This window comes from Accipiter gentilis, chromosome 5, assembly GCF_929443795.1.
Source record: "Accipiter gentilis chromosome 5, bAccGen1.1, whole genome shotgun sequence".
Lineage (NCBI taxonomy): Eukaryota > Metazoa > Chordata > Aves > Accipitriformes > Accipitridae > Astur > Astur gentilis.
Genome location: NC_064884.1, coordinates 46094241 through 46110016, shown reverse-complemented (window position 1 = coordinate 46110016; position 15776 = coordinate 46094241). Strand labels below are relative to the sequence as shown.

General features: G+C 45.2%; 1 protein-coding gene across 1 annotated transcript; it reads left to right on the top strand.

Annotated features, from left to right (window-relative positions):
- Window positions 1-1053: 1053 nt before the first annotated feature.
- On the top strand, window positions 1054-13405 carry CCR7 (C-C motif chemokine receptor 7). Its single transcript, XM_049801101.1, has 3 exons — window positions 1054-1121; window positions 7592-7641; window positions 9390-13405. Exons 1-3 carry the CDS (start codon window positions 1112-1114, stop codon window positions 10452-10454), a joined length of 1125 nt encoding a protein of 374 aa, XP_049657058.1. The 5' UTR covers window positions 1054-1111; the 3' UTR covers window positions 10455-13405.
- The last annotated feature ends 2371 nt before the right edge of the window (window positions 13406-15776 follow it).

The window sequence follows — 15776 nt, the reverse complement described above, 5'->3', positions numbered from 1 at the left end:
ATGCTTTATTTTTTCATCAGTCCCAGCTGCAGTAACAGCATTGACATATTGTAAGAAGAAGACGCAGAGGACAAGATGCCAAAGCAAATACTTTTGAGTCATCTTGGAAGGACAGCGAGTTCATGAGGAGCTGGTGATGTTTCTACCTGTTAGAGGAGTTTGTTCCAAGAGCAGGGGTCCACCTTGGACAGCAACAAAACAAAAGCCACTGATTTGTATTGAAGCTGATCAATTTAGGAACAGGACTGGATGAAGTGACTCCCTGTCAAGGCAGTGACCAGAGCTGATGGTGCTGCAGGTCCTCCCAGGGCTATGTCCTGAGGTTTGAAACTTCTGCAGTAACGTGACGGTGGGGAAGGCAAGGAACCGCAGAAGCGCAAAAATCTTTTGAGGAAGATGATGCATGCTGATACTCAGCAGATGGTAACACAAAACCACCCAAAAGCAGAAAGCGGGGCGGAAAGTCCACTTACTCACTTGAGCTGCTGATAATCTAGAAAGGATGCCGCAAGCATGTGGGAGAAGGGCACAGGGATGCTCGGCACTAGCAGTCCCGCACACTGAGATTTTTCATGTGGTAGTTGAACACCTTCCCCAGAAAGGGTCTGGCGGAGGAGATGGGAATTGTCCTGTTTCCTACAGCACTGGGTTCTGGTGGATGCTCTGGCAGGTGAAGCAGGATCTGCCGTGGAGAGGAGAGATAACAAGAAAGGAGACTCTTTCCTGTTGCCCTTTCACCACAGACAATTTCTCACGTGTCAGTGCAAAAGCAGAACCCACTTCATTTCACTGAGTCTCAGTAAAAACTGCACGTCCGCAGCCCTTGGCTGCGTGTGCTGAGGAAGCACCTGAACACCCCGAGTGTCTGAAGGCAGCGTGGCACACAGCACAACGTCCCTGTATTAGTGAAAGCACACAGAGGAGGAGGAGGGTCTGGTAAATGTCAGTGACGCCAGGGTGTGTCACGAGCTTCTCGCAGAGGTGCAGGAAGTATAAAAGACAGAGTTTCCCAAAAAGGGTCTCTGGCAGGAGCTGCGGTGCGTTGAGGCTGCGCTGGAGCATACGATGCTCTTGCTAACCTTGTGACTTCGCCTCTGTTTGAAACAAGACCATGGATGGTGGTGAGTACCTGTTCTGCAGCCTCTGGCTTTGTCTTCAGCTTTATTAATAATGCCAAATTCATGCCCTATGACACATAGACGAAGCACTTTTAACAGACTATTTAAACAATATAAAAGACTTTCATCTTCCTCATTTTTTTTTTTTTTTAATAGTAAAGTTCTTTTTACAACTCTACTTCAGAAACACACACATGAAAAAATATGTTTGGAGGCAATTTCAAGGAGCTATTTTGTCCCAAAGCAAATGAGCTCTTCTCACATAATTTGTATCTTTTCTTCTATGTTCTTAATAAAACATAAAAATAAAAATAAAAAAAAAGAGAATGCTATCTCCTTGGCAATATTTTAATTCAGTGAATAAATCAAGGAATTAGGAGCAAGTACATCTAAGTTTATTGTTGGCTAAGTCTGTCCAGTCTTTTGCAAATTGTTTCTATTAATGAATATCTTTACTGCAGCAAGAAAACTTTGCTGCAAAAATTATGGGTTTGCACTTGCTCCAAGCTGGAACAGCCCTGAGTAAGTGCATTTGTTATGGGTCTGTATTACCACAGATTACCCCATCACAAAGCACGCAGAGAGGAGCAAGTAAGCAAGAGAAGCCTCTTTTCTTTGGTACATGACACCCCATTAGCCCAGGAGGCACAAGACAGTCTGTTTTTGTTTCCCGCTGAAAGTTTCACATTTTCTTTTGCCATTCATTATTGTTCTTTCACTCCCAGTACTCTGCAGTCACAAAATTCCAGAAGCTTGAGCAGGTGGGCAGCTCTAGGAGGGCAATGGCACTGTGGGTTGGAGATGTAGCAGATAAGATACAGGCTCTTCTTTCCTCTAAGACTATGATGTATTCCTTTTTTGCTTGGTTTTATTTTTTTATTGCTCAAGTATTTGCAAACACTAATCCCAATGTGACTGAGGGAGTGCAGGGAAGAGGAATAAATGCAATAGCCTAGGTCAGTAAGTTAGTTTATAACCAGATTAACCAAACTGGGTTTATAATACAACCGCTACCTCTTTATGCCAGAGCTCGGTCAGAGCTGTAAGAAGGATTGTGAGAGGGATGAGACAGTAGCCATGGAGTTCATCCCAGTAAAGCCCCGTTCCAGGTAATGAATTAAGCCTTGTAACAGGATGAAATGGAAGGTGTAGCTGCCTTTTCTCTGTGACATTTTCAAATCAGAGCTTTAAATTAACTGGGATGTGAGAAGGTTCCCTGTGCCTCCCCGCACTGCAGCAGGCAGTATGCAGGGAGGTGTAGATGTCCTGTGTGAAGTGCTGCAGACAGAGCTAGAGACAAGTCTGTGAATACACCAAGATTTGAGCACCAAATGCCCTACAGGTGCCTTAGACTGTAGCACAGGAATGGGGACTATCGCGCTCTCCTTTTTTGAAGAAATTAATATGCAAAAACTTAAAGCGACTCATGCAAAATCACACAGCTAGTGTGGTACAGCTAGGAAAATAACCACTTTTTGTCTCTTTGTCCATTCTTTCAGCCCCTAAACTAGTCCTCATTTTCCAGGCAGGGATTTCTCCTCTTGAAAGGTCTGCAGTGATTTCTGGATTAAGCAGATGGGTGTTCCACATAGAGTGCAGCTGGTGCTGTACCCTGTGCTGCCTTGGGAAGGGGGAGCTCAGGGTCTCCCAGCCTCTGAAGTGACACTGGGGAGAAGCAGCTGGGGGATGCAGAATGCTCCAGCGGTACACACTGGAGGTACTGGGTCCCATGGGACCCAGCAGGCAGAAGCAGGGACGGGGCAAAGGGAACTCTTCTCAGGGATGCCTCCTCACAGCTTCTGGCGATCAGTGGCTTAGGAAATCCCTGAATTTTGGAATCCCTGCATCCAAACCAACACATCATAACCCAGTGGGACCTGCTCACCACACATCACTCTTCTCTCATTTAAACTTTTGGCCTCTGCAACACCATGTGGGTGCTTTGGAGGTTTCTTGTTTTAAGGGGTTCAGTATTTGGGGAGTTTTTGTCCTATTATTGTATTTCAGATGAATATTCCAAAAGAAGTATTTCACGGCACTGGAAGATGCACAGCATTATTGCTTGCCTTTTTTTTTTTTTTTTAACAGTTATCTAGGAAACATGATTGGCTCACTTAAAAAATTCATTCTTAACTTGCTTATCTCTGCTTATCTTGTCTTTTGAGTCACAATTTCCCAAAAGGGGTGCAGGCAGATAATTAACTTTCTTCTGTAACAGATCTAGGAACACATGAAATAAAAATATGACTTATGTTTCACTGGGTCTATTCACTCCTGAAATGATGGTATCTTTCCTCTGCTAGTTGTGAGAAGTAGAGGGGAAAGGTGGGGGGAGAACAGGGACTGAACTGTTAACTGCCAATAGTCATTATATCATTTAAGTATGATTAATATTTCTCAGAAATACCCAGTTCTTTCCCCAAAAGTCTACTACGGATGGTGAAGAGGCACCAGAAACCAGTACATGTTTAAAGATATAAACAGTACGTTACTCGCTGCCTACATACGTGCTAAGGTGCTCAAGACTGAAACTTTTGCTTTGCAGTTCTGGCCAACAGAAAAACATTCTTTCACCACAAGGGTTTAGCCAGAGCAGGTTTGCTCAGCTTTGCCAATACTCCCTAAAGCGTTCCCAACTCTTGGTTTTCCACTTCATGCATTCCTCAGCACCAGCAGAGGTGAGCAGCTGCTCCTCCACACTGGGCCTGCTTAGAGCCTGACCTGCTTGGGTAGGAGCTGACCTAGTGCTTCATTCTGCAGGATTTTGTTTGTCCAGTCAGTTTTAACCATCCTACATGGTTGTGTTTCTTCTCCTCTTTCCTCCTCTGGATGGATTTTCTGCTACCAAATATTTCTTACTGTCAGAAGCTTTTCTGGGCATACCTGGGGGGGATTCACTGCTACTACAGCTTCTTTTATTTTGCTTAAGATTGGTTGCTGATGCTGAGGGAGATTCAGATAAATTGGATGGGTTCATCTGTCCAAACTCACCAAGCCTTCTGCCATAACATGGAATGAACTGCACCCCAGATGCCTACCTCATGGCAATTGAGCCATACCTTAAAAACACCCGTTTCTTTCCCTTTACTATCAAGGCAGCCTAAACAACTAACCGCATGTCAAGGGCTACAGTTCAGTGGGATGAATCCCACCTCTTGCGTTTACTCCATGGAGGAGGATTTTCAAAACTGATGGGTCACTGACCCCTGTCCCCCATGCCCTGCCACCAACAGCAGAGAGCAGAGCCCTTCCCTCTTTCATTTGTATGGAGCAAGTCTCCTTTCCACCTTTTCCCAGGTCCTGCAGGACAGGAGCATGCTTTTAAGAACTGCAGCAAACCACTGCATCACCAGCTGAGGGACATGGGGGCTGACATGGGGCTTTATAACACATCTGACTCATTTGCTGTAATGGGGTTTTGTTATCTTTTTATAAAATGAGGTTTCTATTTCAACTGTTTGTGGGGACTTTTGAGAGGGGTTTTTTCTTAATATTTTGAGGAACAAAACTTTAGGAAAATACCCACTGCAGAGAACTGCCAGAGGAAAAAAAAAAAAAAAAAAGAAAGAAAAAGTCAAGAAAGCTACCTAAAATTGCCTATTGAACTCCAGAGTATGTCTCATTTCCTCTCTGCAACTTATTTGCTGCTTCTCCCTCTCCCCCACTGCCCTGGACCCCTAAGAGCACTGCAGGGAGAAGGGAGTCTCATCCAGTCTGTCTGAAACTGGTGACACAGAGACTCATTCAACAAACTCATGCAGGAGGACCACAAGTCTGTGTTGCGTCTCTGGTTATGCCTTTGCAAATGCGTAAGCTGAGGTGGGGGGACAGAATGAGGAGAAGAAACAGTGCAAGCTTTTTTTATATTGAAAAATCATTTGACATTTAAGACACTTGAAACAGCAACTGAGGGAAAAAAAAGAAAATAGCGTGAAGATCTTCAAAGGAATGATACTTAGCTGAACTGTTTCAGGATCCTTAGTTGAGTCACTTTATCAGTTCTATTTCGTTAGTCACTTCACAGTGTGTTAAGAAAAAAAAGAAAAGAACAGCAACTCACCAGGGCTGCGAGCTCATGACTTTTCAGATTAAGTAAAGGCTGGGCTGGTCCTGGGGCTTGAAGGGGAGATGCAAAAAAAGCAGAGGAAGATGGTACCGGGCTTAGGGGGCAATAGTCCTGGGCTGGCCAGCTGGTGCATCAGCCTGGCACTAGGCGGCACCGCGTCCTTTGCATGAGGCGACAGAAAACTGCAAACCAAGAAATGCACTGACAGAGTCGGATTTAGGTTGGTGCCCTTCCCCTGTGGGCTGAGAGTGGCTCTTCTCCTCTGCCTCCTTTTTATACAGCTTCTAGGAAGTTAATTGCCTTTGAGGCCTCAGCCCCTGCCCAATGTGCTTGAGATGGGCCAGCAGAGGTAATTACTACCCAGGCACAGGCAGACATAAGCACCAACTCCAGGAGTCCCCTGGAAACCAGGCTATTAAGAAGGTGGAACCAAAGACTGAAGACTCCAATGGCTGGGCTTTTTTTGCAGAAGTCAGGGACCCCATGCCTGTATCCCAGGCAGGGAGGGCAATTACAGTCTAGGCTTGCTTAAGTTCACCCCTCAGGTGAATTTAAAAATACAACATTATACCAGCTACTGGGAAGAAAATTAACTCTATCCCAGCCAAAACCAGGACACAGGTTTAAGTGGTTAGGCTTTCAGTGTATTTCCTGTGTGTAATATGCAAAAAAGTTAGATTAGCAGTTTGAAGGGTGAGATGGCTACACCATATAGTCACCAAACCTCTTCCTGCAGTCTGGGACTGATCAAAGTGAAAGTCATCAGACACACCGAAAATAGAGACAGAACTTAGTCCCCCTTAATCCTCAAGCCCAACCTTGGCATACTCCATTCCTGACTGTAAACTGCACTATTACACCTTTCAGAGTGCCCCAGGAGGATTCAGAGGTGAGGGCTGTATGAACATAAATGAGCACCCAGCTGCATAAGTATAAAAGATGAAAATACGGGAGAAAGGCAAGGCACAAACTTCTACAAGACATAGTGGGAAGCTCACATACGGCTCTGGGGATCAGAAGTAGGAGGGTTTTTTCACATGTCGCTGAGGATCTCTCACCCACTCAAGCTTCTCCAATCACAGATACCAAAAGTAACTATTTCTGTTATTAATGATGCTATTGCACGTGACAAAGTGGGGATACTGGTGCAACAGTTGCAATTACCTGAAGTAGTGGAAGTTCACCATCCTGGTCCAGTGCAATACCTGAACAGGAGAGTGGCAGAGAAGGGAAGGGTGCAAAGGGGCTCTGCAAAGAAACAGAACAGAGCTGCGTACGATAGACTGCTAAGCACAAGAGCAGCAAAGGAATCAGCCAAATTTATGAACAAACAGGCTTATCCACAGGGACAAAGCCATACTCCCTGAAAGAAACAGGCAGCTGAAGCCAAGGGCATCTCCTGCCTCTGCCCCAGCCTTGCTCAGTGACCCTGGACCAGATAATCAGCATAATCAGCATGGAAGTGAGGGGCTGCAGCGCAGGGAACTAGCCAGTGCCTAGAGAGACATCCTAGGATGAGCAGCATGACAGGCATACTGATGCCAACTGATGACAGCTGATGCCAACTCTCCCTCAAGAAGGACAAATCTTCTGCTTGAGCCAGAGTATCAGAGGTGAGGGCTTTCTCACAGTTGCCACATCACCTTCTAGCTTGAGCAACTTTCAGTCGTAACTGCCCAAGGTGGATGCTGGTACAAGCTTTAAATAGAGCAAAGAGAAAGCTTTCACTGGCTTCTATGCCTCTGCTAACCACAGCAGGAAGAGCTGTTTGTCTGAGATTGCTCTCACCATTATCACATCTGGCTCTGAATTTAATTTTTGCTCCCAGCTGTCAGCATCCTGCGTCTCCACATCCAAAGGCAGCAGAAGCCAACTCTGATATTTAGAGACAAGCAATAAATTTCAGCCAGCTTCAGTCATGTATATCCTGCAGGGAGCAGAGCTTTCCTGTTCTGCAGTCCAGTCACCGCTCTGTCAGGGAACAGCTGGGCCAAATTTATTGCACTCACAGCTGTATGTTTTTATGTGGGTTGAGTATGCTACGCCCTCACAGCTCAGAACAAGGCACAGGAGACAGGCTGCTGACTGTGTAGGAAAAAAAAAAGTATAAAATAAAAATAAGTACACTGTGAATGAGTTAACTGTCCTCAGCTATCAGCCTTTACAGATGAACCTGGAGGGGCCAGACACCTGAGACTTAAATCTGTGCTCTGACAGTAACTTGTTATGTGACCCTGGGTTATCCTGTTAGCATCTTCATCAGGTTTTAGTTTACCCAGCTGTGGGGAGCTTTGCAGGGTTGTAAATGCCACGGTCAAGTATGCTACCACTGCTTTTTCAAAGTGGGCATCATGTGGAAATCCCCACTCAACTATGAACACTAACACAGTGTCTCCTTCTTCTATAGGCAAGCAGTTAAAGGTCACCCTTGTTTTCAGCCTTCCTCTAATTTTTCAGGTAAGATGTTAAAAACATTGTTGAAATCCAGCTGCATTTGTGTTGTGGGTAAAGAGAGATATCGAAAACTCTGACAGGCAAAAAGCAGCCACCCACAGCCCTGTAGAGATGCGTGGGGACATGGCTGCTCACACTAAGGATCCAGCCTGCGTGGAGGTGGGCGGTGAGACAGCAGAGCAGGGCTAGAGGCCAGAGGAAAAACAAACAGGAGGAGCGAAGACAAAGAGAGAACCAAAACAATGACACACACTGCGATTTTAAGATGGCCTGGACTGTTAAAACCCAGTCCCCTTCTAGCACCAAAATGAGCATTTTCAGGAAAGACAAGAGCATCCTACGCTGAGTGCTTGTGAAGAGCCAGCTCGTTGCAAATACCTGGTCAGAGTGCTGGGCTTTAACTGAGGTCAGTGTTGAAGAGCTGGCGTGCCCAAGGAGGAAGGGCTCAGCATCTTCCTCTGCCTGTTCCTCCTAAGAGTAAACCTGAAGCAGGAAGGAGAACCCAAAGTACCTAGCTGTGCTGTGACCAGCTCCTGAACCGCGGACCTGGCCCCGGTGCTCCCACAACCACAGAAGTAGCTCCACCACACCGTGACCCCCAGCTCGGGCTCCGAGAGGCTCAGCAGAGCGGGCAGAGTTTTGCTAGCCCGTTTCTTTTCCCTTTCACTTCTGGTGGCATGCCTTCAGATAGCAGGCAGGATGTGGTGAAAGCCAAGCCTGCCTGAGATGGAGAGCGAGCTAAGATATTCGGTGATAACAGGTAGAGGTATCCAGGGGAAACCTTTCATCTCTGTGCAATGAAGAGAAGGTACTGGAGACTAATAAGTCACAAAAAAAGCAGGGCAGAGATACCACAAGCTCACTCTGCCCTGTAGGTTATGACAGTGTAGGAAGATGAAACGAGAATAATCAGAACTTAAATCAGGGGCAGGGGCCTGAATGAGACACCAGCAACGTGTCCGTGCCAGCACGGTAACAGTTTCCTGCTTCGCTCACTGCATTTCCTCACGGTCTCATTGACACCTCTATTAATTTAGCAGAGAAAACAGCCCAGAGAGGCTCCGGCTTTGTCTTCCCACGGAACCCTTTGCTCGCAGCCCTGCTCAGCGGGCTCAGCCCTGGCTGGGGGGGGCACGGGGCGGCAGCGGGACCAGAAAGTGCGGGAGGACACCGGCACTTGCTTGCCGTGCCAGGTTGCTGCCGGTTACAAAGACAACCGCTGCAGTCCTCTTCTAGCACTGGCACAAGCAAGCAGGGGAGGTAAGCAACAGGGATATCTCAGATGGGAGAAGGGAGGGAATACTGAAGTTAGAGAATGCCTAACGAGTACAGTCCGTCAAGAGGAAACGTTACCCCTGCTGAGAGAAGGAGAACGCTGAAGGATGTATTATTTTCCCCATTTTATTCAACAGCTGACTATGTACATACAGCTGTATGTGGGTCCTGAAACATTCTGGAAAGCAGCCACACGTTTGAGAGTTTGCAGGTGTTACTTCGGCTAAGCACTAAACTAAACAATTCTCACGGAATTCCCGCTTTGAGCCCCAAAAAACCCCACACCCTACTTATGGGAAATGTTTTCAGCCACTAGAGCTTGCCAACTCTGTTCATGATGTTGGCATGAGCCACCCCTTGGGAACTCCCTGGGACTTCTCTGCAGCTGGGTACTCCTGCCTGCTTCACAGCCCAAGACGGCCACGGAGGCGCACAGTACCTGTCCCAATACACTCTTCTTTTCTTCCCTGTTCTAGTTCTGCACCGGGAACAATGTCACCGATGACTATGACTCCAACACAACCATCGACTACACCATGTTCGAGACCCTGTGCGAGAAAGAAGAAGTCCGTAACTTCCGTGCTGCCTTCCTCCCAGCCATGTACTCCCTCATCTGCTTCACGGGGCTTCTGGGGAATGGGCTGGTGATGCTCACCTACATCTACTTCAAAAGGCTCAAGACCATGACGGACATCTATTTGCTAAACCTGGCTCTGGCAGACATCCTTTTCCTGCTGACCCTCCCCTTTTGGGCCACAAGTGCAGCCATGCACTGGCTTTTTGGGGAGTTTGCCTGCAAAGCCGTTTATTGCATCTGCAAAATGAGTTTCTTCAGCGGGATGCTGCTCCTCCTGTCCATCAGCATCGACAGGTACTTTGCCATCGTTCAGGCTGCCTCAGCCCACCGCTTTCGTCCCCGCATGATATTCATTAGCAAGGTCACATGCATCCTCATTTGGCTCCTGGCCTTCATCCTCTCAATCCCCGAGCTGGTTCACAGCGGTGTAAATAACTCGGACAACCATCCCCGTTGTTCCATCATCGCTAATGACTTGCAGACCTTCAACACTGGCATCAAAGTATCCCAGATGGTTTTTGGCTTCTTATTTCCCCTAGTCGTCATGTCCGTCTGCTACCTCATCATCATCAAAACATTACTCCAGGCCCGCAACTTCGAGAAGAATAAAGCCATCAAGGTCATCATTGCTGTGGTAATTGTCTTTGTTGTCTTCCAGCTGCCCTACAATGGTGTCATGCTGGCCAAGACCATCTCAGCCTTCAACCACACCAGCTCGTGTGAGGAGAGCAAGCAGCTGGACATGGCAGATGATGTGACCTACACTCTGGCTTGCTTCCGATGCTGCCTCAATCCTTTCCTCTACGCCTTCATTGGCGTCAAATTCCGCAACGACCTCTTCAAGCTTTTGAAGGAGCTGGGCTGCCTGAGCCAGGAGCGCCTCTGGCAGCTGTCCACCTGCCGTGAGAGCAAGAGGTTTTCCTTTGCCATGGAGACAGAGACAACTACCACCTTCTCCCCATAAGCCAAGCTCCAGGCAGACTTTGACCGAGCTGGAATTGTTTTGTACACTTCCTCTATTCTGAATTACTGGTAGAGCTAGACCTGCCACTACTGTAGGAAAGGCAGCTGTAAGAGGAAAACCCAGGAGCCTCCCCATATTTCAGGCAATGAGCCCTGCTAGCCAACACTCTCGTGGATGGAGAGACTTCAATAAAGCTGCAACTAATAGCAAAGTAAGGAAGAGGGAGACCGGTGAGTCTAGAACACATCACATCATTTCACATTTATTTTAGTCTTTCCTAGTCAAAATGAGTAATGCTCAAAATAGAACATTTTCCCTAAAAGCAACAAATACCAAGACAAACAGACACTTGTGCAACAGACTTGCTTGTTTTATAGCTGAACTTCCAAGAGCATCATCCTTGCTTTGAATGTTGCTTTTACCAAGACTACCTATTGCTCTTCCATACCAACAAAAATGATGCCCATTGCACTGATTCAGTCTTCAGGACAAAACAGCACCAGCAGCCTAAGGCTCCAAGCTTAATCCAATATAATACAAATTAACAGAAGCTGTGAAGTATGCTAGCACACAACTCTCTGCTCTGCCTTCTCCCACGAAAAGTCAGAAATTTCCGTAAGTAATACTAAATCCATACATATGATATACATAATTTCAATAACTTTGTATATAATTGTGGCAACTCATATGTTTGTTAGGAAAAGTACAAATTCTACTTCACTTCTGCATATATCTGGCGTTTCACCTATAAAGAAGGAGCATCCTAAGGACTGCAAGTTATTTCGTCCCAACATTGACTTGAATTCTTTGGAAATGCTGCTCCACTCTGGAAATAAAGTCTCCTTTAGCTTCTAAAAGGGCATCTGCCTGCAGAAGGCTGATGCAGGGTTAGCTAGCACAGTTTAGATTCAAACTTTTTGCAGAAAGACAAGTTAGTTACAAGTTCCAAATATACAAACTTGAACTAAGAAACAGACACTTCTGCACCAATTCAGCCAGGTGCTTAAAATACATTTTTATCACTCAGCCATCCAGCCTGGCCCAATGTCATCCTTACTCCTGACATGCTGAGGGACCGTTTTACTCATTCACTTGATATAAAGCATGTGTTTTAGCGGACTGGTGCCAGAATCCTCAGAATTTTAAAGATTCAAGCCCAGGGCAAATCCATATGCATTTCTTAAGGCAAAACACCCATGGTCCAACCACTTCAGTCCACCAGTATCTGAAGCTTGCTCATACCTAGCTTTATTGGCTGCTGCAGACACAGTCTGCCGATTTTCACATACATGTGGGAGCCTTCTGTGCTATTGCTTGTCAACCTCAAGAGATAAACAAGAATGTGGGTTTTCTTCTCCCTTCTTGATCAACATATCTTTCTAGAAGGACTTCAGCAGCTGGCTTTTAAGTCAGATACGTATTTCACTTATAAGCTATTGAAAATTTGTTTTGCATTCATACTGTCAGTGCTAATAAAGATGCCATTCACTGTGGTTTGATTTAAATGCAAAGGACAGTCACATGTTGAAGATCACTGCCAGGGTCAAGTACTTGAAAGGAACATGGCAGCTGAACAACAGATTATTGTCATGTAAAATAAAACCTTGAAAAGAAGCCCAGAATGTAATGCCAGTTGGTGCATTTACTAGAAGAGAGAAGATTCCTACCGACAGATGAATACCCTGGGAACTGCCGTCCTTGGACATCTGAATGTCAACTGGGGAAGAGCTGCTGCAATTGTTTGTGCATCTGTTACTGACTTGCGTGCTCTAATCCCCATAGTGCGCAGCTCTCCCCAGAGCCAGACGTCGATGGCGAAAGGTCTTGGCCAGGTACTGCTCTTGGTGCTGGGCAGGAGCAGGCTAACTCAGCGGATGTACATAGCCTCACCCTCCAGAGCAGCAGCTGAACAGCTTTGTGGAAACTGTAAGGCATGTTCCAGGGGACATTCAGAGCAAAACACACTGACTAAAAAGCCATTTATACTCTTTTCAATACCACACGTGGATCCGTTAGGAGTGATACAGGGAACTCTCTGGATCATAGGTCAAAAAACATTGCTTTAGAGACATGACAATTGAAATCAACCTTTCAAGGAAAGAATTCCATTAGATGGTTTTGAGACAGTGTTGCCAGTTATATACCTGGCTGCTATCATAATGAAATAAATTCTTCATAAACCACGTGGCTCTGGGGTATGGGATTTTGTCGAGAGCTAGGATTCAGGAAGAAAACACATTCCGCTCCGCATTACCTGTCTATGCTGAAGTACCATCCTATCCAACCGTTTAACACATTTTCTTTTATAATGCCCATGTAAAATGTACAGAAGTGGTGCTTCTGTTATATGAAATGGGGGGTTACAACTGACACTGAATAGTTATTTGTTCTTGGTTTGTTCCTATAGTCCTTACTCAGGAAAGACACTCAGCTAATGAGAACTTTGCCAGAGCAAGGAACACCCATAATACAGGGTCTTTTTAGTTTTCTTCATCAGTAACAATATGTTCTTAATGTATATTCATATATGTAAAGCTGCTTTACACAGAAAAAGTTAAATATGTACATGAATGTACCCTGAAAATACACTGCTTTAACTAAAACTTTTTATGCAAAATACATTCACCTAACTTATTCTAGCAAGGAAATTGCTTCACCAAAACATGTAATTGTACTTGTCTCCTGTTTGATAAAAGCCATTCCCCTTCTACAAACTGAGAAGTCTTAAGGTCTTTATTGACTAGAGGTATTCTAAATATGAAAACATGCAGCTGCTTCCATACAAATGAGATACTAAAAGCATCATCTGGGACAGCTGCATCTGGTGCCTCCTCAACAAGACAGCAGTGACTTCAGACTGCATTGCTTTTTTAAAAGAAATAAATTTAATGGACAGAACAAATTGGCCACTTATTTAGATGAATCATTTTAACATTGGCTTAAGATCCTAACTCAAGATTCCTCACTGAAGTGTGAAAACTGACTGTATTTTGCTATTTGTGGAAAATAAATTATAACAGTTTTTTAAAAAGTACCTTTGTTTTTCCATTGCATTTCCTCCATAGGACGTATCTTGTATGTATCATAATAGTTCATACCGTATCCTTCTGGTCCTGTCAAGAGCTGTTTGTTGATCAGCCTAGCTTCATGTCAGTACTGCCCTGCAGGAAAAAGAGCATGTAAAATAAACTAAGTAGAAAAAAAGTTGGTTTAATTCATCTGTTGAGGAATTATACAGTAAACAAGTCATCAATAGATTAAGTAGTAGCCTTTACTTTAACCGTTAACCCAACTCCCTTAACACTGCTCCACTACTGAATATATCTGATAGCTACTTATCAGTGTTTATGTGAAAAGTCTTTATGTTGTAACATTTTATTGCTGACTTTAAAATTTTAAAAGTCAGTAACGAAATACCATATTACTGTGCAAATTGCACACAGAGGGAGGCAGTGATCACAGCTCTGGTGGCTAGAACACCTACATACAATGCAAGAGCAGTAATTGCCATGCTATTTGAGATGAGCTGCCTATCTAATCCAGCTCTGCAACTCAAACAGGCCAATGTAGCATGATTAACATGCACAGAACATTTCTTCCTGACCTCCCCAGTTAATTTATGCCTCAAGGCACACGGAGATGATCAACAGCCTTTACAAGAAGTGTCTTATAATTGCAACCATGGAATCAAAGAGGAAGGAACCTCAAAGAAAACCCGAATACACGAAGCTTGGCATTTGAGCGCCAAAACTAAGGACCATTTCTGCTTTCACTAAACAATGCATGTCTCATGTTTTCTCCCTAGAAAGAAAGCATTAGGCTAGTTTCAGAATCCGGCCCAGAAGTTCAAGCAGCGATACGGAGCATCTCAAGACCATAGCACCACAATACCATTCTAAATAATGACAGCCTAAACCCAAGGCTCCTTAAATAAACATTAGGTCTTGCTTACCACAACTAGGTCAGATGTCTCAACGGCCCTGAGTCCAAGGGGCTCATTTGTGCAAGAGATGCAGCCTGCTGAAACAGGAACTCTGAACTAGATCATACAAAATATGAAACAGAACCCAGGATTTGCAGAAAGCCACCATGCTTTTAAAAATGGCCTGTGCTTCTCAGACGTGACTGTGAGACAAGCTTTTGAATAGGAAAGTTCCTGAATTTTAAGAAAACAGAGGCTCCAACTTACAACCTTAATTTAAACCAGTAAAACTCAGCCCAAGCAACCACCCCACATCACAACTTAGGCCACAAATATCCCAGCCAAATTACACAGAACCTGTTACAGGAAAAAAAGGTGCATTTCTAGGACAGATTTAACCCATTTTAGTACCTTTTACCAGCAAGACAGAAAAATAAGCTTTCTTTCACAACACCCTAAGAGACTAGGGCCAATCTCCATTTTAAATCTTCTTTAAAATGTCAATTAAAAAAGCCTGGCCCTTGTTACAGAAAGGGGCCACTGGTCTGCAATAAACCACATCAAAAGCAGGAGAGACATCCACCACCTAGTCACAGTCATGCAGATTCCAGGTGGTTCCTGCAAGCCCTTCTCCAAGTCAGTGTGGGAAACCTCTTCATTGCTCAGAAGCCCTGGACTCCTCATTGCTCCAAATAAAGTATCACTGCTCATCATTTCTCATTCCCTGCCAGTTCTTTATCCATGCATGTGTGCTAGTGTGTATTTTTAAGTTACGGTTTAAAAGCCCTCAGTGCCCAATGGATCTGGGCTGGGTGCGAGGTAAACTGGAATTAGGAGGAGGTAAACTGGAATGAGACCTCACTAAATGCAGTTGCTCCCATCCATCTCAGCTCAGACATTGGTTTGTCCTCTCCCTTCTCGTGCTGTCCCAGGCACTGCTTCCCATCACTTGCTAGTGAACAAACTGATTAATGTGACAGTCGAAGGGGAAGCTGCTCCAGGCATGGCTGTGGTTTCTGATGTGCCACCTGGGTAGCTGTGGGAGGGAAGTCTTTGTCACCCTAAGAAAGAATGAGCTGGAGTTAAGCGAGGCAAACAAACCCTAAAAATAATGCATGTGGGTGATGAGGAAGGGTGGTGGCACGCTGCAACCATCAGAATAGCTGAGAGTGGGCTATGGTTTCCTCTCCCCACATCTTCTTCTATATGGAAAAATAACCCAAACTCCTGCTCTGGGGGTGAAAGCGTCAGATCTCGGGGGAGAACTTCTTACGCAGCCAATTCTCCTCCTCCCCAGCTTGTCAGCAGAGCTGCCTTGCCTGGGGGCCACCTCCAGTGGTGGGTTTTCTCTCCAAGGGGAGAGATTTCTCCCCTCCTACCTGAGATGGATCTGGGGAAAC

Coding starts and splice junctions, on each gene's coding strand:
- CCR7 (XM_049801101.1), top strand. Junction 7,642..9,389: donor GCCTTCCTCTAATTTTTCAG/GTAAGATGTTAA, acceptor TCCCTGTTCTAG/TTCTGCACCGGGAACAATGT.